Genomic DNA, 21,290 nt, shown 5'->3' with positions numbered 1-21,290 from the left:
TTGGACTATATTTCAATAATACCGTGTAGTGACAATATATTTTTGATACCGAACAATACCGAATGATGCTGTCAAACTTAACTGACGACCTCGGTATGGAATTTCGCTACCTTGATTCCTCTCTTAAATATGGCCAGATGTGCGCAAAAGCCCTCTAAAAATAAAGGTGAAAGAAAACAACTTGGCCAGGTCGGTACTTCCAGTATGTACTATGGATAGGCCTAATTGTTTAAATTCCTTGTGGTCACCGTAGATCATTAATTAGGTGACAATTGTGCTAACTAGTCATCTAGCAGGGCCTTTGAAGTTCTGCCCATGCTGCCTGTTTGCAGTTTCGATATCGCACAAGTGTATTAATGTATTTTTTGTGATGTCATATTAATAGTCCACTCAGAAAAATACCTGATAATAATGAATATCGCAATACTTTTGTGACGGTATACCGTGGACTTGTAAAATCTAGTAATATCTCGCAGCTTTTGAGGTCAACTTGCGAGCTTTTTTACCATGATTATACCGGTATGTACACATGTATTTGCAATTAATCCAAGTTACATACATGTACATTGTACGTACACCGTATGTGTACATTGTAATAGTTTGAGATAATCACTTGCAAGATGGACAGGCAGCCTGCATTTGCACAAGGGCTCACCACTGCTCACCATCATTTTTCCATTATGGGTAAATGTACATGTATGTACGTGTAGATAATTAAATGTGATTGTGTAAATTGCCAGTGTAATCATGAAAACATGAAGTACACATACATCAAATTTAATGAAAAAGCTAGTACATCTACGTTTAAGTTTGGTTCGTGTCTGGATACTCTCACAAAATTGCAATATTTCAATAGTATATTGACATTGTAAACATGTAATCTGAAAGTAAGTTAAGTTTAATAGAAATAAACTATCAGAAATTCACTCTCTGTGGCATGAAAATGGGCAATTCCACACAAACCATGACATGGCTGCCAAAATTCAAATTCAATCCAGAACCAATGCTTGTTACTTTTAAGTTGTTGCTAAGGGGGACCAGGAAATAAACTTTCTTAGCCAATCATTCATTTTCTGTAAAGAAATTAAATTGTAATGCTGTAATTATGTTGATTATCAAAGAATGATTAACTGATTTGGTTGTATAGCCTAGGCATTTGTTTTGTTTGATAAAATGATTTAGATTGAATTAGACCTGTCCTGATCAAGATTTGATTTGTTCCCAACCTAAAACAACAAATAGTAATGCAAGTTACAATAGTGCGGTTAACCAAAATTCTACTTTGGTTATTATTTCTTTATTTGTTTGTTGGCTACATGTATATTTTGGTTTCAGTTCATGGGTTTAGGGTTGTTCAAGTCCATGCAGTTAAAATCTGATCAAAATTGTGGGGGTAAAGTTTTCGTTTGACCTCAGCAAAATGGTTAGACAAACTGTAATGAGAGTAACTGTAATGTGAGTAACCAATCTTTCTCTGTGTATCAATTATACCTGATTGGGGTCTTCATTTTTTTATTGGCCATTTTAGTATTAAACTAGTATGGAAGATGTCCTGTAAATATATCAATTTGGTCGTTGCACTTTCAGTTTCAGGCATGCAACTGGGAAATCACAAAAAAAAGAGGAAATTCACATTTTTCCCAGACTTTGTACAGTTTTCTATTTTCAATGGCACACATGGGAAGTAAAAAAAGAGGAAATCAGCTGATCCGAGGAAAAGTTGCATGCCTGCAGTTTAGGGAGACAGGGGAATCAAAACAAAGCCAATATTTGGCATACCTTTTTGTGTTATGCGAGTAGTAGGTTTTTTTCCAAGAGTGTCATGATCTTATAATGTTATAAACAATAGTACAAACATATTATTTTGTTACCATCAGGGTGAAGCATTGAATATAGTGTATGCAAAATATCAGATAGCTTTTCCAACTACTGCTCAAACCACAGCACTTGGAATATGAAAGGACGCAAAAAAAGTGTAATGTGAGTAAGGCCAAAAAAAAAAATAAGTCGGTCTCTGGTCAGCGCGCGCGTCGATTTTAAGCATGCGCGTCAATCTTTTTTTTTCCCAAAATGTTCCGCGGTAGCTCCAACAGCGCCCTCTATTGCCGCACCTCCTCATTTTTTTGTTACCAAAGAGCACCAAGGAATGGGAAATTGCACCAAGGCAAATGATCGAGAGCACCAAGGCAAATTATGGAGGACACCAATGTACATGAGGACACCAACAGAGCAAAATAGTACCCCACCTTGTCTGTACAATCCAAGCTTGAAGAAAAAAAAAAAAAAAAAAAAAAAAAAAAAATTCCGGAACTTTGGTCTGACCAGAGACCGAATATTTTTTTTTTTTGGCCTAACCATGGAATTGCCCAAATGAATATTAAAAGTAAGTAAATTGGAAACATATTGTACAGATTCCTATACGTAAACTAGGAAATGGAACTTTGATTTCAAACCAACTTGCACTTTCAGAGATTTATGATCGATAATTCTGAGTATCACAAGCATGTACCAGTAACATGACTAGCTACGGTACCTATGCCCTACCTTTCAACATCCTGCTGTTTGCCGACATTTGTTACTGCTGCAATGTACCGCATGATGATCTTGGATGCTTCTGTCTTCCCTGAACCACTTTCCCCTATGAAATGGGAAAAAAAAATATCATTAGCGATTGTTACTATAACAAGTGTCAGAAACCAGCCAATTGCCAGAAACTAACCATGTAGTACACATGTAGTAGTGACGTCCCTTTTCACCCTAACCCACCTCACTCCTCCAAAATCCTCCTGGCGGTTTTGGAGGATTCTAGAGGATTGAGGATGAATGGTGATTGAATCAAATGAGGATTCTGGAGGATTGAGGATGAATGGTGATTGAAGCACATGAGGATTTTGGAGGATTGAGGATGAATGGTGATTGAAGCACAAGAGGATTTTGGAGGATTGAGGATGAATGCATTTTGAGGCAGGACTGTCTGATGATTTTGAAGGATTTGGCGTTGGTAAACACGAGTGCAAAATTTTGGGATGAGGAGGATTTTGGAGGATTGACGATGAATGCATTTTGAGGCAGGACTGTCTGACAATTTTGAAAAATTTAGGCGGAGTTGCAAAATTTTGGAGAATTTTGGAGGATTGAGGATGGTACTTAGCAAAAAGGGCCTAGGGGGGTAGGGTTAATGGCTAATGACATTTGCAATTAGAAAATGTATGTGTATAAACACCTGTACTACATTTTATTGCACTGTACATGTAGTTATTCTCCGATGAATCTATAAAACCCCAGAGTGCTTGGCAGATTTGGGCTTTAGAGTAAAAGGCAGGGCTGTTTGGGGATAGACATGGACTAATTATAAGAAGCGTAGAGGAAAAAGAAACTTTGAAATGAAAGAAACGTTTGCCAGAGTTGTAGATGAGTCCATTGCAAGTTGATCACAAGTCCAGTCTAGAGTAAATCACAAATTATGTCATACATGTAGGTCCAGTCACAAGTAATGTTAGCTAGGGGACCGGATGAACAATAACAAATATGGAGTGCCTCTGTCACAGTTCATCTCCATACATGTACCGGTACATGTACATGTACATGTAGCTTGTGAGTCAAGACTGGATGACTAGTGAGGACTTGTACAATGTATGTGAGGGACTTGTGAGCAACTTTTGAGGGACATTTGAGGACCTGTAATTGTGAGAGACTTGTGTACCGGTAGGACTTGTGAGGGACTTGTGAGGACTTGTGATCGAGGGACCTGTGAGGGACTTGTGTGGGACTTGCGAGGGCTGGTGAGGAACTTGTGAGGGCTTGTGTGGGTCTTGTGTGGGACTTGTGTGAGACATTTGAGGACCTGCAATTGTGAGAGACTTGTGTACCGGTAGGACTTGTGAGGGACTTGTGAGGACTTGTGATCGAGGGACCTGTGAGGGACTTATGTGGGACATTTGAGGGCCTGTTTGTGAGAGACTTGTGTAGGACTTTTGAGGGAATTTTGAAGGCCTGTGATTGTGAGGACTTGTGATGGACTTGTGAGGGATATTTGAGAACCTGCGATTGTGAGGACTTGTGGGGACTTGCAATGGGCTTGTGACGGACTTGTGACGGACTTGTGACACACTTGTGATGGACTTGTAATGGACTTGTGATTGACTTGGACAGACTTGTGATGGACTTGTGGTGGACTTGTGACGGACTTGTGATGGACTTGTGAGATATTTGTGACAGACTTGTGAGGGACTTGTGATGGACTTGTGACGGAATTGCAAGGACTTGTGAGGACTCGTGATGGACTTGTGAGGAAATTGTTAGGACTCGTGATTGACTCCACTACAGCACTTCACTTTGCTGACCTGAGATGACTATACAAGTGTCTCTTGCCCGTCTCTTCATGCTCTTGTAGGCCGCATCGGCGATGGCAAATATGTGAGGGGGCCGTTCGTAGATCTCTCTGCCTTTGTAGCTCTCCACCACCTCCGGACCGAACATGTCCATAGTCCGGTAGGGGTTGATGGAGACCACCACCTCTCCAATGTATGTGTATATTCTGCCGTTTTCAAATCTGGAAAAAAGGTCGAATGATGAAAGGTTGTGAATTGGACACCAAATATTCACAAAATGCAATTATTTTCTAATTTCTAGGATTGTTTTGATTCATTTATCCCTAAACATAAAACTGCATCAATTGGTTTTTTTTTCTTGGCAATCTGCTAAATGAACAAAATAAAATCAGTAGGGCCTAAAACTTGCTGCATTTTTCTCTACACAACAGTAAAAAAAAAAAGGTCTTTCAGTTTGTTCTGTGCCCAAATCTTTATCTACAGGTTCAAACAGTAGACTTTGCCCAAGGTTCAAAACAATTCTTCAATATAAAACAAACAATTCAGTTGATTCTCCCAGGGACTTCTGGACACAAGTTTGTTGGTTTTTGCAGCTTTTACTGAAGCAGGTGGTTGAACAACAAACTTATGAAGTTTGCATTTAATTCCATCGAGAAGGAACAAGGAAATGAAAAATGCCATTTGAAGTATATTTTAGAAAACAAAATTTCTTAGAAATGGGATGTTAGGCCTGTCAGTTTATCATGCACTTGTAAGTGATCGAATAAATTACATACAAAAATGTAGTGTGTCACTGTGTTTGTGTCTGAAAGGCATGGAACACAGACGCAATATTTTTCCATGCTCCACGAGCGTGAGTGGGATAACAAATGTATCTTCAAGCAAACTTGACGCACAGAAAAGATGGAACATGCATGCTTCAAGTACACAAACTTTTTAGCGGTTATCCTATTACATTGTATGTACACGTACCAGATGCAGCAGAATTGGTGCATGCATCTTGGAATACCGTGATACACGATGAGTGATATGGACCGTGGAGCGATCATTCAGGATTGAAGATTGCAGATTGAAGTTAATGTATTTCCCCCATAGGGCTGGGATGGATATCTGGGTAGCCAATACTGGACCCAAAGAGGTATACATGTACAATGTATGTACCACTTTTTTTCCCATTGTATTACATGAAACCTTCTCTGCGCATTCTGACACTACATGTACTCTTCTGAAAGGGAAAAATTGTATCAATCTGAATACAAAAAATGTACATGAGTGTTTACATGTACATGTAGTACTGAGTTTTGCTTTGAGCATTTGCCGACAAGTTCCAATGGAGGATTTGAAATCTCATGCTTCAATTCGGCTATTTTAGAGGCAGATTGCACTATTCTGCACGTACCGGTAAACAGTGTTCTAGCCAGGCATCAAATAGCGCTAGCACCCGCTACGCTTTCGGAAATAAGCGCTACGCTTAAATCGCGCCGCAACGCTACCGCTACGCTATAAATTTTGGTTGCGAAAAAAAATAATATCTGCTCCCAATTCCGTTTGTTCGTATACAAGCGCAGCGACTTTGAGCACGCCGGGCCGGCTGGGGCCGGCCGCGGCCGGGATAGGAAGAAATTCCCGGTGATTATTTCTCATCGTCATTATCTACAATTATGTTTTTTAACATAACAAAAATGAGATTTCTCCTTCACATTGTGTTGTAGCATGTTGAAATTGCAATCGGCGACAACTTTTTCTGTCTGAGACCTCCATGGTTTTACAATTTCTCTTCCTGCCGCTGGTTATATTTACAAATTTAAAATCGAACTACTGCTACGGCAATGCTACAGGCTTCTTGAAATTGAAACTGGGCTGTCAGTGTCTCATGAGAATGATATGGTTCTTATTCCTCCATGTAAAACCTTGTAGTACATGCATGCCTTAAGTACTCCCTGTTTTAGTTTTAGATTAAATTACACTGACTTCAAACTTGAATTCAATGAATCGTTACATGAATATGAAATGTTCATGCGATTTGTTCTCGCACTTAATAAATCTCATTTTTTTTATAAAACATTGAGGAACTACTAAAAATGGTTCAACATCAGAAAGCATTGATTTTGGAACAATTTATACATTGTAAACATGTTCTAAAATTTGAAAATAGGAGAAACTTTACAGGAGCAAGAGTATCATTGAAACAAATAAAACGAATTTTCTTATAATTTTAAACACTTCTGCTGAAAAAAATTCAGGGGAAAGTGGCAGGGAATCGCCTCAGATTGCACCACAGAGCATCTAGAGTCCAAAATTTTTCGGGGCCCTTAAGCGGGCCCCGGACCCCACGCCGGAAGGGCTTCGCGCTCGCATTAGTCGGCGAACCAAAATTACCCCTACGCTATAATTTCACCCTGGCTAGAACACTGCTGGTAAATGTACCAGTACCTGGCCATTATGGCAATTTGTACCCGGTTCCAAAATAACTTGAACCCCCTCCCCTCTCAAAAGCCAATGCGATTATTATTAACTGTTGAAACTTAAAATTCCCAATTTGGGGTTTTGTTTTTGCAGGCTGCACTGAACAAATTCTCGCCAGAAAAAAAATGTTTAAAAATTGAGTGAATACATGTACATGTGTTAGTATCTAGACTTGTACACAAAATGTACACAACTACATGTACATTTTCCGCATCACATTCACAGGCCTACCGGTATACATGTACAACTGCTAATCTAGTGCAATTGAACGTGAAGTACATTGTACATGTACATCATCAACAGGCGTGTACCACACCCTCTTTGGGTTCAATAGTTCTACTGCAGGTTTGTGCATTTGAGTGCTTGTTCCTTTGTACACGTCCTGGAGACCAATAATTACACTGCTGATATGAGGCTGATAAAAAGATAAGGAACAATAACAGGCTATACATTTATAAAGCACTGGAATTTGAGATGTGCATGTACTCATCAAATCTTTCTTTTTTTCATAGTTGATGCCTAGTGGCTACCCATGTGTGAAGCTGTACAATGTAGGTTCTCTCACTTCTCTGTGTGTATCAAAGTATTCAGTTTATGTAATGGCAGCATGTGAAGATTTTTAACAAGTTTGAGCTACCGCATTAAGAAATTGTGTATTCTAAAAATCTACGGATTTGTATGTACACATCACAAATGTAAAACATTTTATAATTTATAAACAATTTCTTTTGGTAGATGGCACTCTTTTTTGTATCGTTTTTATTCGCATTTCTCAAAGCTGTAGTGTCAAGAGGATAATTTACAGTGTATAGATTCTTGAAATAGTCAACTTCAGTTCTCTTCCGCTTCTGTCTTTGCAAGTGGCAACATTTCAAGTTTTTATTTTATTGGGGCACCTGGGGGGGGGGGGGGGGGCACTGGGAATGTGTGCCCCCCTCCCCCCCATGCCACCGCACCGCAAACCTTGTCCTGATCTCTGTTTTTCATGTGGCACATATACCTTACAGAACAAGCATTCACGAAGTGAAAGCAAAAACCACACTGGAATGTTAAACATGAAGTACAAATTTGTAAAAACAATTAGCCTTCCACATGGGTGACTCACTCCCCAAAACCCCAATTTCCCAAATGTGCAATTAATACCCAAGGTCCCAACAAAATGAATCCAAAGTATGTACATGGGCCTTATTCACGGGTCGGCCATATTGAATTGAATGTTAAGTAAAATTTTAATTTTTGGAAAGTTCTTGCAAAGAGAAATGAAAGCAACTTAAAGGGAATATACAACATTTGCAAACATCGAAAAATAAAACTACCAAGTTTTTACGAAATACCTTACTAGGATGTTGGTAAATGACAGTCTCAAGCATCTTGTAAAATTATGGCACCTGGTGTGAAGTCATTTTCAAGAAAATGGTATTTTTGTAAACATTTCCAACGGTGGTCGGCCGACCAGCGTTGGAAAAACCTAACTATTTTTCAACTACTGCTCCAAATTTACCATTTTTCAGTCCAATTTTGTTTGCTAAATTGGTTACATGTTCATGAACGGGTGCAGGCTAGCTAGACTGGTTCCCTTGCCTTACAATTGTCCATCATCTATAAATTGATCCATTTTATCTTTTGTGGAGTCAGGGAACCAGACTACTTGAAATTTTTTGTTTTTCTTGGTTTTTCCAACCTTTTCGAACACAAAACTTAAAAAATGTCAGTGTAACAATATTTGATCTATTATACTAACCTCTCAAATAGTTCATTTCTGAAAATAACAGCAAAAGCCAATGATGTACATTCCCTTTAATCTAGATAATAAATTCCAGTCTGCTTCAATGAATAATATAAAATTTTTAATTAGGGCCTAAATTAAAGCCATAAAACAAAAACCAATGACAGTAAAATAAGGCTGCATTGTGCTTGCATAAATAGTCGGACACCATCCCATTACACAGTTAACAAATTCAGGAAACTTGACAAAAATGGCCAACTCGTGAATAAGGCCCATGGGTAGCCGCCAATTGCGATATTTGCATTAAAACAGCTTGTTAAATTATAGAAAAAGTAGGCCTAGTGGAATTTTTTTGGCCGACATTTTTAACGTTTCCCAGAAGAGCTTTGAGTTTATTTGTACCGGTAAATATGAACATTGGTAGTGTGCCTACCAATATTAAGAATTCTATTATCTGCGATTTGTTGAAGTGTTTTAACATTTATTTGTGCAACCACTTCCTACAGACTATAACTTCAAGTACATGTACATTATGTACTTGATATTGCCAGTTTTGCCTTTATTTTTCACTGACAGCATGATGTCTGTCGGTCTCTCCCCCCCCCCCCCATTATTTCTGTTGCCAATTACTTGGTTTTTGCTTGTCTAATTTACATGTAGGTTTACTTGTCGCATATTTCTTCTCATTTTGTTGTTATAGGCCTACATGTACCTTTTTAATTTTTATCTTACATACAAACGTGTACATTCTTTTGTTGGCATCCGTTAAGTATTTTGTTCAATGCTGTTTAATGGTTGAGACAAACTTGCCATTTGTTGTACCGGTAGTTTACTTCAGTTTTCTATATAATTCATCAGTTTTTCATCTTCATTCTTTTGTTGGCATCCTCATAAAACCGTTCCCTCATGTTGTTTAATTTTTTTTGGTTGGACTAATGCTGTTTAGTGGTTGGTTTCGCCAGTGCCAAACTTACCATTTACTTTTATGAATGTGCATGGGTTTTTAATTATTGCTCTGCTGTGTGTTCCTTTTTAAGATTGGATTGATATAGGCTTTCAAGTCATAATAGAGTTTCAGTTCACTTTTATTAGGCCTAATCATGGCCATCTTAATTTGGGTATTGTCTTGTTCTTGTTTTTGTCTTATTTTGTAACAACCTTGACTTTATATCATTGCTGACTTTAATATTCATACCTCCTTGCTTTTGTTTACACTAGTTTGTTTCATGACTTATACTTGTACTACTGGTCTCCTGCAAAGCTACATTGTCATATTCTCTGTATTGTTATTGTTTGATGCAAATCTTGGCTGAATAAATAATAATACACTGTACATAATAATAATAATTCCTCGTGGCAGGTCTCAGATTATGTGCAAAGTGCAGCATTCAACAAAGTGTGGCATTTGACAAACAATGAAACCAAACAAATGTACACTTTTCATCATTCTTAATATTCAATTTTTTTGAATGAATAAAAAAAAAGCTATATATATTGGGCTGTTTGGTTGGTGATCAAATATTGGTATCAGCCAAGCCACAGCCCTGTAGTAGCACCATGGTAGCACCACTCCCAATGCATAGTCCACTTCCTCCACAAAACCACCCAATGAACATGCTGAAGTGTCCGCAAAGCAACCATCAACATTCCAACAGACTGATTCACACACACACAGTTTCCATTACCACAGACATGGAGCGTGCCAGACAGCAGATAAATAGGTGTTGTTATGATATATTCTCATGCACCATGGAGTGTGACATTAGAATCTTTTATACATGTACGTGATAATAATGTGCCACGGTTCTGTAAGTGTTGGGGAAAAGGGTGGCAACTTTTTATGCTGGAATTCCAAGGGCCTAAATTCCGAACATAAAAATGCTTGGCTCAGAGTATGGTCAGTGTGGCATTGTCTATTGTGAAGAGAGACTTCATCAGTTCAGGATGTAAACTACTCAAGTCAAGGACTCTGCTGTAATGGTTAAGCATTGTGGTTTCATTTGAAAATTGCAAAACTGTACAATACATGAACTTATAACTGAAAAACACATCACGTCATATTCTGACTTTGAATACAAATAATGCCATGAATATGTAGTGTGAAGCTGGAATTAAATTGGGTGATCAACTGCCGGTACATGAACATTACATGAGGTGAATGAAAATTAACTTAGTTTAACAACTTTGTATTTATTTTGTACACGCCTTGGCTTTCTCCTTGTGTCTGTCCCCAATTATTGTGACCGTACATTGTTATTATAATTTGTAATGTTTGGAAATTAGTATTTGTGATGTTTTGGAAAACAAATTAACAAACAAAAATTTTAAAAAGGAATTTTGCTTGGATGATGCTAATGTACAGTTCCTAATGTGTAAATAATGTAAATTGTTCAGTTGGAAATCAACAAATTGCACAGCATACAGTACATGCCGGTACAATACATATATATTCAACCACATTAGGCCAAAAACAAAAGTCTCCGGTTTCTGGTATGGAGCTTGCCCAAAAAGTGGTGTGGCGACGCAGCTTTTTTTTTTTTTACCTGATTTTTTTGCTTCAAATGTCAGCTGATGAGTGCAAATGGTGCCCGACTAAACTTAGTGCAAATATATGGGAGTCCAGAGAGGCCACATAAAGCTTATTCTCGACCATAACCCCATCTAAAAACACGTTAAAATTGTGCAGCAGCAGGATTCCAGTCAAATCAGTGAGTTTGGCGGTTTTGAGAGATCATCTTTCATTGAAAAAAAAACTTTTTCATTTTGCCGACGCGCATGGCTACGGCGATGCGCGCGTATACCAGAAAACGGAGACTTTTTTTTTTGGCCTTACATGTATACGTACAATGACGACACAGATGTACATGTTGTACACTACGCACACAACTACGCTTGCACTCAGCAATGCCCAATTCTGGATGCTACATCATGTTGTCCCATACGTATGTTGTTTCGTGCCCCCCCCCCCCCCCACAAAAAAAAAAGGTGTTATCACTTTATCGGGGAGAATTACAGACAATTTAGCCTAATAATTATCCAGCATTTCTGGATCACGATGTGAACAACTTATAATTTGGTACTTGAAGATCTGTCTCGATTTGTACGGCTACCGGTACATTAATTAATTCCAAGTAGTGGAGAAAGAAATGGCAGAGCATACCGGTACATGTATTGTACTGGACAAACATTGGCGATTTTTACAGGCCCTACCGGTACTTTGTTTTTGTTCCCATCATGCCTACATTTATATCGGTACCTTCCCCAAAGCTACAAAATACTACTAGAGGTAAACTGTAGCAGTGATTCAGCATACACGTACATAAGGATACATTGTAAGTGGGCACAGCACCCATAGCATTTTTGTAGTATTCGGTATGTACATGATGCATCATTTTTGTACTTTGTACTGTGTAGCATGTGGTACCGGTACTTAACCCAAAATTAATTCTTTGGGGTTAGGGTTAAGTGCTTTTATCATTCCAAAATGATTTCTGCAACCTGAAACAGTCTTCTTTTACTTCTAATGACCCCTATTTTTTGTAATTTTGAACAGTTAGCATTGGTAGATAATGCAATTTTCTTACGCAATTTTTCTGCAGAAGCCTAGTCTTGGCCCAAGACGCTAGTGATCAATAGTGGAGAGTGCATAGTGCGTCCATAGTTTATGACGTTTGTTGGGCGCGCGGCGCGGCTGGCCATACAAACACGAGGTTATGAACTAAATAATGCATATTCATTATCTTACCCAAGCACGCTCGCATAATGCATACATTACAACGCGGCCGCCATTTTGAAATCGCATGGAGGACATTTTCAGGACGATATTTGTGGAAGATGATGACTAACAGTCGTCTTTTGGCCAGATGGATGAAAATATTGAGACCAAAGAACGTTTTTTCGAAAAGGTCTACGACTAAGAACCTTAACTTTGGAAATTTGTGTCCTGGATGAAAAGACAATCTCGATCAAAATCTGTAGCAAAATTGCTACATCAGCGGGGAAAAAAATTCAGTCTTTGTGGAAGCATTGAGCGTCTGGCTGTACTACAGAGCTTGCGATAGTACTGTACGGCCAGACGCAGTCGGGCTAACGACAGGCATGACAGGAGTCAGGAGGTGCAACATGATGTAGGACTACTGTCTGAGTGCTGATTGTGTGCTTAATGTTTGAAGTACCTACTCCTAGAACTATGATGCTCCGCATGAGCGGAGCCTCTGCATAGACACAGAAGTCAGAACCCCGCAAAATTGTTTGCAGCACGAAACACCAGCTAAGTACAAAAACGTCCATCAAAACACAGACATTTCCAACAGAACCGCTGCACAGTTTGCCCCTAAACTCCACACAATACCTCATGACAAATACAGGCAAAAATAAAAGTATTTACTGAGAAAATGCTTACTTAGAAATTTTCAGAACAGTCTCATATAAATGTCATACGGTTTGTGCACAGGGTGCACGGTGACAAGTGATGGCCAGATATGCATGGCATGGGAATCTTTCCTTGGGTTTTTTTTTAGTCATAAGTTTAGCACTCACCTCAGCTTCAAGTTAGTCATGAAGGCCTCTTCCGTAATTTCGTCCAGGAGGACGAAATCCCCCTTGCCATACTCGGCCCCCTCATCGTGCTCTGCCATCGCTTTTTATCTTTTAAATTCCACACTGAAACCCGCCGCAAATAAGACTGTGTGGATAAACACCTTCCGCTCCGCATCAGTGCATGTTGATGAATGCTACTAAATTGAGTCACTTGTGCAGCACAGTGCGCGATGATAAATTTAGTCAGGTCCTGTACACAATCGTTTGTGTATTTATATGAGAAAGCGTCTGGGAGTGAACAACTTATAGTTGGAATTTTCCCGTGTAGTTGATGCCATTTTCTGGTGGGCACAGTAGGAGGGCGCTATTGGAGTTAATAATTACAAGTTTGTGTATTGTATCCAAATTTATCTGCCACTCACTTTCGGATGATTGCCAACCTCTAATTAAGAAGATAAACACTGCGTATCTCAAGAAAAGAAAAGAAAAAAAACCTTCTTACCCCTTGGAATAAATTGGTACTTATACGCAAATTAGACTTGCAATGGTTATTTAGTTTGTTGTAGTCCGGAAGAATAAAAAAAAAATCGCAAATTTGACTTCTAAATTAAATTAATAGGCCTACATCCATGTGAAAGATGTGTACCCGTGCTCTTAAAAAAAAAATGATTTGTTCAATTCTCCTATCGTCTTTCAATTTGTATACCCCCCCCCCCCCCATTTTGGGAGGCAGTTTTCATTTTGCACATGCACAAGTGAACCCACCGAATTATTGTCGGGCCGCAAAGAATTTGAATTTTGTAAAGAACAAAAATGTCGGTGAATTTTTCGCTCGTCTCATTCATAAATTGGTTTCGTTTATCTCATTCAAAAGTGATTAACTTTTATTGCTTGGAAAATAGCATTATGAAAAAAAATGTATCTGTATTTCGGGATGAAACTCGAGATGGCAAGGGGAATACATCTTTAAAGTCAATACAAATCGACACATTCTCAAAATTAAAGTGTAAAACAAAGAGGGAAATATTCAAAAGAGCACATGAAGTGACGTTTCGAATAATAAATGTATATAGGCCTAAGGGGCCATTCAGAATTTTCAATGTTTAAAAATTTCGATCTTTTTTCCAAATTGTGGGTGGGTGAGTCAAGCTAAATAATTGAAAATCGAAATTCACTTTCCATGGAAAAAAGATAAAAAAACAAAGAAAGATAGATCTTTTGACTTGCCTGAACTACGCGCAAACGTTCCGATATAGCGATGCGTGTTTCTTTTCCAACTCCGTCCCCTGTATGTACTGTCAGTGGCGTAGCCAGGAATTTTTCAGTGGGGGGGGGGGGGGGGGGGGGGGGGGGGGGGGGCTGGAACACTTCATGGGGAGGGGGCGTCATGTAGATCAATGATAATTTTTTTAGAAACTCAAAATCTCAGTGGGGGAGGCGACTGGGGGGGGGGTGACAAGGTTTCATTGGGGGGGGGGGCTGTCGCCCCCACGCCCCCCCCCCTCCGTGGCTACGCCACTGCAGGTCATACAGTTAAAGTTTATGTAAACTTGCATGAAAAGTCAAAGAAAAGTAACTCCCATGATCACCAAGTTTGTGTTAACTTGCCGGTAACGCCCTAAAAAATTATCCAGACAAATATGTTTATTTTGTAACATTTTATGTTCGTCTGTCGGTCTTCTATGCTGTTATGTTTACTTTTAGGTACCTTCAATGGTACTATGTTTAATTAACCTGTTCATTTGTTTAATTAAACTAATAACGCACATATAGTTGCCAAATATGGCACTAACAAGTTTGAGGTCGGCAATTTCGTCTTTAAAAATCTGGGTACGTCGGGTTACCGTACACACAATTGTCCTGGAAACAACAGTACCTAAGTACAGAAAGTCGTACGCAAGAGCTCCCCAGCAAGTATCGCAGACGCCATTATGATTCCAAAATTTCTCACTGTGTCCACACAGTGAAATAACTCAACAGCGTCGTTGTATTGTGAACACATAAAAGCATTCAAGTCGCGTTCTTGCACACTTTCTGCAAGTCGACATAGATATCCTTGAACCACTGCCCCTGCTTTACATAACAAGTGCACATGAATGAACGATTCGACTTTTATTCAAAGAAATTTCTATGTACAGTCACCAGACTCTATTCAGTAAAGTCCCCGTCAAAACGAAAGTAAACAATCCACGTGCATAACGCACGGCTACACCATCGTACAGTGTGGCAGGGACACCAACAAGTAACACAACTAAATTTTTTTTCAAAAATTGATAAATATTCTGATTGAATTTCGTTAAAAGATACTTGGTGAGGTATCACATATTTTATCACATAAAAGAGGAAGACCGACAACTTCACGCCGTCACTGAACTAGACACACATGTACATGGTGTTCAAGTACATGTACATGTACATGCAAGTGCATACATGTACATGTTCAGTTTTTTATTAATCGAAATTAGGGGTGGGTGGGTGGGTCAAAATAATTTGGGAAAAAGTCGAAATTTTAAAACATTGAAAATTCTGAATGGCCCCTAACTATAGAAGAGTTTGAGGACAAAACGCAAATCTCCCGCTCCCGGGTTGCCCTACACAATAGTTGTTCAAAAACAGCTGTTATATTGTGTAATAAGTTATCATAAAAGTGCACCTTTCTCATTCTTTTTTATTTAGGTATAGCCTTCTTGCTCAATCACCTGGGCAAGTAAAAGAAACACAACCTCGGCGATGAGATGGGCATTGGGCACCGACCAAGAGAGGCCTCAACGGGCAGAAGTGGCCGCTGGATGGACGATTTAGCCGGGACAATTAAGGTGGCCAGGGGAGGGGGAAAGTTGTCCAGGTGGCAGCTTGACCGGGGTTCTGTCCAGATAGTTCAAGAAGGCTGCACTCCTCCTGAAAATCAAACCCAGTTAATATATATTTATTATTTATCTATTTCTGGTAATGAAACTAATTCCTCAAAAGCGCCCTTTCACTGTAGCTGGAGAGAAGACAATGAGAAGAAATTACAGTTTTAGAGTTGGGAGGAAAAACCCCAGGAAAATATTCTGGGGATCCGAAAAAACCCAAGGTATCAGTTAGGGACTGAAAACCCGATCCACATGTTGGCCCATGCGGGATTCGAACCTGGGTCACACCAGTGGAAGGTGAGGAAAAAAGCGCTACGCGCCAACCAGACTCCCCAAGGGGAATTGGCTGTGGGGCGAGTTGATATTTCTATTTGAGTTGACTAGCAAATAACAGTATTCGCTCGTACCCCCGCCCTGCAAACAGGACGCTGGGATACTCTGATGAATTCACGCTCTGATTGGTTGTATTTTGCGTGACCTGTGACCTGCACGTCATCGCGGTCATGACTCGGCAAGGTTTGAAACGGCCGTAAGGACTGATTCATTACTCTTTTATTGCAGCCTTTTTTTTTAGATTTGTTTTTGTTGAAAAGCGTAATAATGTAGGAAATTCTGTAAAACTTATCTATGTTGTAAATTTACAATTCCCATCACTTGCTCAGGCTCCGTTTCGAATCACGAACGGCCGGAGTGCATTATGCGACGCTCAAAATTTTGTCCACATGGTCCGCAATGAAACAGAAATCACATCCGGTATGGAACGTGTGCATTTCTATGGGAAGTTTTCGGTTAGCATTTGCGCGCATTGTCTAACTGCAGTCTTGAACAACTGCAGCCAGATTCTTTATACATAGGTCATAGGCCACTTCCTTCACAAGATTCTGTGAAGCTCATCAGCGTATCCCAGCGTCCTGTTTGCAGGGCGGGGAGGGGGGGGGGGGACGAGCGCAATAACAGTAGAGGAAATGGGAATGACAATGACAAAAAGAAATTATATGGGGCGGGGCTGGTCCTCGTTTAAGGCTAGGGGCGCTCTTTTCCCTTTTGTTTTCTTTTTATTAACATTTCAAGAATCCTGGTGTGGACTCCATAGAGAGAAAGTTGATTGGTGAAAATGATTCAAAGACAGTCGTCTTAACTTGATCATCTTCTGGTTTAATTCTGACAATAATTGCACTTTCATGGGGGGGGGGGGGGCATATGGCTCCGGTGCACCCCTACCTTTACAAATACGCAGTCTCCCGTATCCACGGTTCATACTCTTTGCGTTCGTAACAACAAGGGTCAAACCACTCTTTTTTGTATAGCTCCATGGTCAAACATAGCCAGTATTGCCAACGCCAAATCTGCGATTTCGCCAATGGACGTCAACCAATAGACCATAATCATGTTGCGGCCATCTTGATTTTTCTCATTCAAATCTACGTAACCAAAGCGAGGCTGGAAGGAAAATTAGTCTAATTCCTTTTTGCACAAAAAAACATTATCATTCAATATTGTTATTGGATACAGGGAACATGACTGAAATGGCGGCAGCATGATAACGGTATATTCTCTTGTTCGAAGCTTCGAAGGTATATAATGGACACCATTTCTAACAATTAAAAAATGAAACTGTTAAAATGTCATGAAATATCCTGCATGACTGTAAATAAATAATAACGATCACGCGTCCTCGTTTGCTCTTAGTATGTTGTCATTTTCGAAAAACGAAGAATTATAGGACCAATAGACCTCAGACAAAATGACGTCATGCTTTGTTTGCATGTGCCCAATAGCCAAGTGGCTCTCGTCCCGTCCTCACCTGGCTCCAGGCCAGGATTAAGTGTTTCGTAGACCCTAGGCACCAGTGCATGTTCCGTAGGCCCAACTCTGCCCCTAGGCACCGGCACCAAATTCAAAGTACAAAGCACTGTACAAATTACGACATGCCAAACTGGTATAGGTACTAGCTCTATAAAAGCATGTTGGCACCAAGGGCGTCAATCGCTTCTCAAAAGTGGGGTGGAGGTGTACATGTTATAACATACACGTGTATCTTAGATCAGTGCTAATGCGAGTGCGAAGCCAACACGGCGAGGGTTCGGGGCCTGCTTAAGGATGCGATCTGTGATGCGATCTGAGGCAATTTCTGATCACTTTAACCGTTAAAGAAAAAGTGCATCATCATTTTCGAGTTTGGAGTCATTGAATCAGCTATTCTGAGCTATAGAATCAAATGCAAGCCACAAGTTTTTTTATTCGAGGACGAACTTGAATAGTTGGGGGGGGGGGGGGGGGCGACATGTCTCCCGTCCCCCACCGATCGACGCCCATGGTTGGCACCGTGCTTCAGAACGACATACTTTAACATGTACATTTGTAGGGCCTATTATGTACGCCTACATGCTGTACAGCGTCAGTTGGTGAAATTAAAAATTCTGAGATAGACTCTAAAACATCATAAAAACTGATTTTCTGCGTTTGGGAGTGTGTGTGGGTAGGCAAATTTATGTGTTATCATAAAAACACATACATAGGCATGGCACAATGCGGTATTTTCGTAAGGGGCTGGTACCGTCTGTCGATGGGGGCGCTGTTCAAAACCGACAACTATGCACACAAAGGGCCAATAATATGGTGCTTTTCAGGGCGATACATGTGCGAAATTTAGAACAAAAGGCACCCAAAACGACAGATGCCACAGAAAAGAGCACCACTTCTTTTTTTAAAAGGGTACTTGTTCAGAAAAAAGGGCACTTCGTAAATAAAGGGCACCGTCTTTAACAATTTTTTTTTTGGGGGGGGGTAATTAAGCCCGTTGAAAAAAAAGGGCATTTGAATGGAAAAAGGCAGTCTTTACAAAATATACCCCCCCCCCCCAGCTGGCTACGCCTATGGTATTGTTCCTTGAATCGGAAAAAAACCCCACATGTTTTGGGGCTGTGTCCATGACCTCTAACATAACGCCCCCTCTACCGCCGATGCGGAAAAAAACCATCGCACACGGGAAACTATGGAACGCCAAAGCCGCCTTCTATAGTTCGATTTCATTCCATAATCAATTTCATCATTCCATTCGGCGATTCCATCATTTCATTCGGCGATTTCATCATTTCATTCGGCGATTCCATCATTTCATTCGGCGATTTCATCATTTCATTCGGCGATTCCATCATTCCATTCGGCGATTTCATCATTCCATTCGGCGATTTCATCATTCCATTCGGCGAGTCCATCATTCCATTCGGCGTTCATCCTTTCATTCGTCTATTTCGCATTTGATTTAGCCATTCTACATTTCATTCAGCAATTTCGCCTCTTTTGCACTTCATGCTATTCTGCATTTCGCATTTCATGCAGCTATTTCGCATTTTATGCAGCTATTCCGCATTTCATTCGGTCCGGCAGCGTCCATCCGTACGGAAGCGTTAAAGGGACATAACACAAAGTAAAAAACAAGAAAAAAAGGCATAATTAGGACTTATTATTAAGTCATTGTTATGACTTATATCTTATAATAATGACTTAGTGTTAAGTCATAATTATGATATATATCTCATAATTACGACTTCGTAATTGTTAAATCATAATTATGACTAATATCTCATAATTATGACTTATTATTAAAGCATATTGACTTAATTATTGACTGATCTTATAATAATGACTTATTATTAAGTCATGGCTTATATCTTATAATTACGACTATTACGACAGTGGTCGGCCGACCACCGTTGGAAAAACCTAACTATTTTTCAACTACTGCTCTAACTTCACCATTTTTTTCAGTCCAAATTTTGTTTGCTATTAGTTACATGTTCATGAACGGATGCAGGCCAGCCAGACTGGTTCCCCTACCTTACAAATTTCCGGTGTGGCAGGTAATTCTGTCCCCCCTGGTAAATGTGTCCCCCCGGACAGATCTACCGGGTCGTTACCCGGTAATTCTGTCCGGGGGGACACTTTTACCTAGGTAAACCTGTCCCCCTCTAGGTAAATCTGTCCCCCTGCACGACGTTAAATGTGTCCCCCCTGGTAAATGTGTCCCCGTGCAACGTCACAAGTCTAGCACCCAGACTGTATATTAGTGAAGTTATTTACTGTTTTTGCTCGGCGCCTTGCTAAATTCGGGAATGGTGCTTACGTCATAAAAGCACAACTCCCGTTTTGATGACGACTTCGGGAGCGAACGATTTGCATGGTGGGCGTGCGCGCAAGTGTACCGCACCTACGGGCCGCGCCAGGGCCGCGGTCTTGGACGGGGACAACAGTGCACCAGCAGCAGGCCTGCGGCGCGGTGACCCGTGTCGCGTATAATTTTGCCAATTCTCCTCATTGAAGTATGACAGTCACACGCATATCGGCGGCTGATGCGCGAGGGCGTGCTAGCGATAGGTTGAGTATTACTACGCGTGCCTTCTTGCAGAAACATAGATCGGTTGATTAACATCTAAACGTTAATTTCATTTTGATAATTATTGATGAAGGGTGGAAAAATCTAAAAATGTATACCCTGTGCGCTGAATTCATTATAACAACATCAATATAACAACTTATGCGTGCAAAACCAGGGGGGACAGAATTAACTGGAGGGGACAGAATTACCTGGAGGGGACAGAATTAACGGGACAGGGGGGACACTTTTACCTAGGTAATTCTGTCCCCCCGGACACTTTTACCGGGGGACAGAATTACCGTCCACACCGGCACCTATAAATTGATCCATTTTATCTTTAGTGGAGTCAGGGAACCAGACTACTCCACCATTTGTGTTTTTCTTGGTTTTCCAGCATTTTCGAACACAAAACTTCAAACATATCAGTGGAACAATATTTGATCGATCATAGTAACCCCTCAAATAGTTCATTTCTGAGAATTACAGCAATAACCAATGAACAGATGTACATTCCCTTTAATAATAAGTCATAATTAAGACTTCTTTTCTTTTTACTTTGTCTTATGTCCCTTTAACGCTTCCGTACGGATGGACGCTGCCGGACCGAATGAAATACGGAATAGCTGCATGATATGCGAAATGGCTGCATGAAATGCGAAATGCAGAATAGCATGAAGTGCAAAAGGGGCAAAATTGCTGAATGAAATGTGGAATGGCTCAATCAAATGCGAAATAGACGAATGAAAGGATGAACGCCGAATGGAATTATGGAATCGCCGAATGGAATGATGGAATCGCCGAATGGAATGATGGAATCGCCGAATGGAATGATGAAATCGCCGAATGGAATGATGGAATCGCCGAATGGAATGATGAAATCGCCGAATGGAATAATGAAATTGATTATGGAATGAAATCGAACTATAGAAGGCGGCTTTGGCGTTCCATAGGAAACAGCCACATTAACTGCAATGCATTTTAATGTGCAATGCGAA

The 21,290-nt window shown here is 40.1% G+C and overlaps 1 protein-coding gene across 1 annotated transcript in view; it reads right to left on the bottom strand.

The window, feature by feature from the left end:
- LOC119719378 (unconventional myosin-Id-like) overlaps window positions 1-13,273 on the bottom strand; it is a 48,203-nt gene extending 34,930 nt beyond the window's left edge. The window contains exons 1-3 of the mRNA XM_038188806.1: window positions 13,063-13,273; window positions 4,344-4,552; window positions 2,545-2,638 (exon numbers count right to left, since the gene is read on the bottom strand). Coding sequence (XP_038044734.1) covers window positions 2,545-2,638; window positions 4,344-4,552; window positions 13,063-13,160 — 401 coding nt within the window. The 5' untranslated portion in view covers window positions 13,161-13,273. The remainder of the gene's footprint in view (window positions 1-2,544; window positions 2,639-4,343; window positions 4,553-13,062) is intronic.
- Window positions 13,274-21,290: the final 8,017 nt, after the last annotated feature.

Source organism: Patiria miniata, unplaced genomic scaffold (genome assembly GCF_015706575.1).
Source record: "Patiria miniata isolate m_02_andy unplaced genomic scaffold, ASM1570657v1 HiC_scaffold_8, whole genome shotgun sequence".
Classification (NCBI taxonomy): Eukaryota; Metazoa; Echinodermata; class Asteroidea; order Valvatida; family Asterinidae; genus Patiria; species Patiria miniata.
The sequence above is the reverse complement of the archived record's forward strand: the minus strand, read 5'-3'. Positions and strand labels throughout refer to the sequence as shown.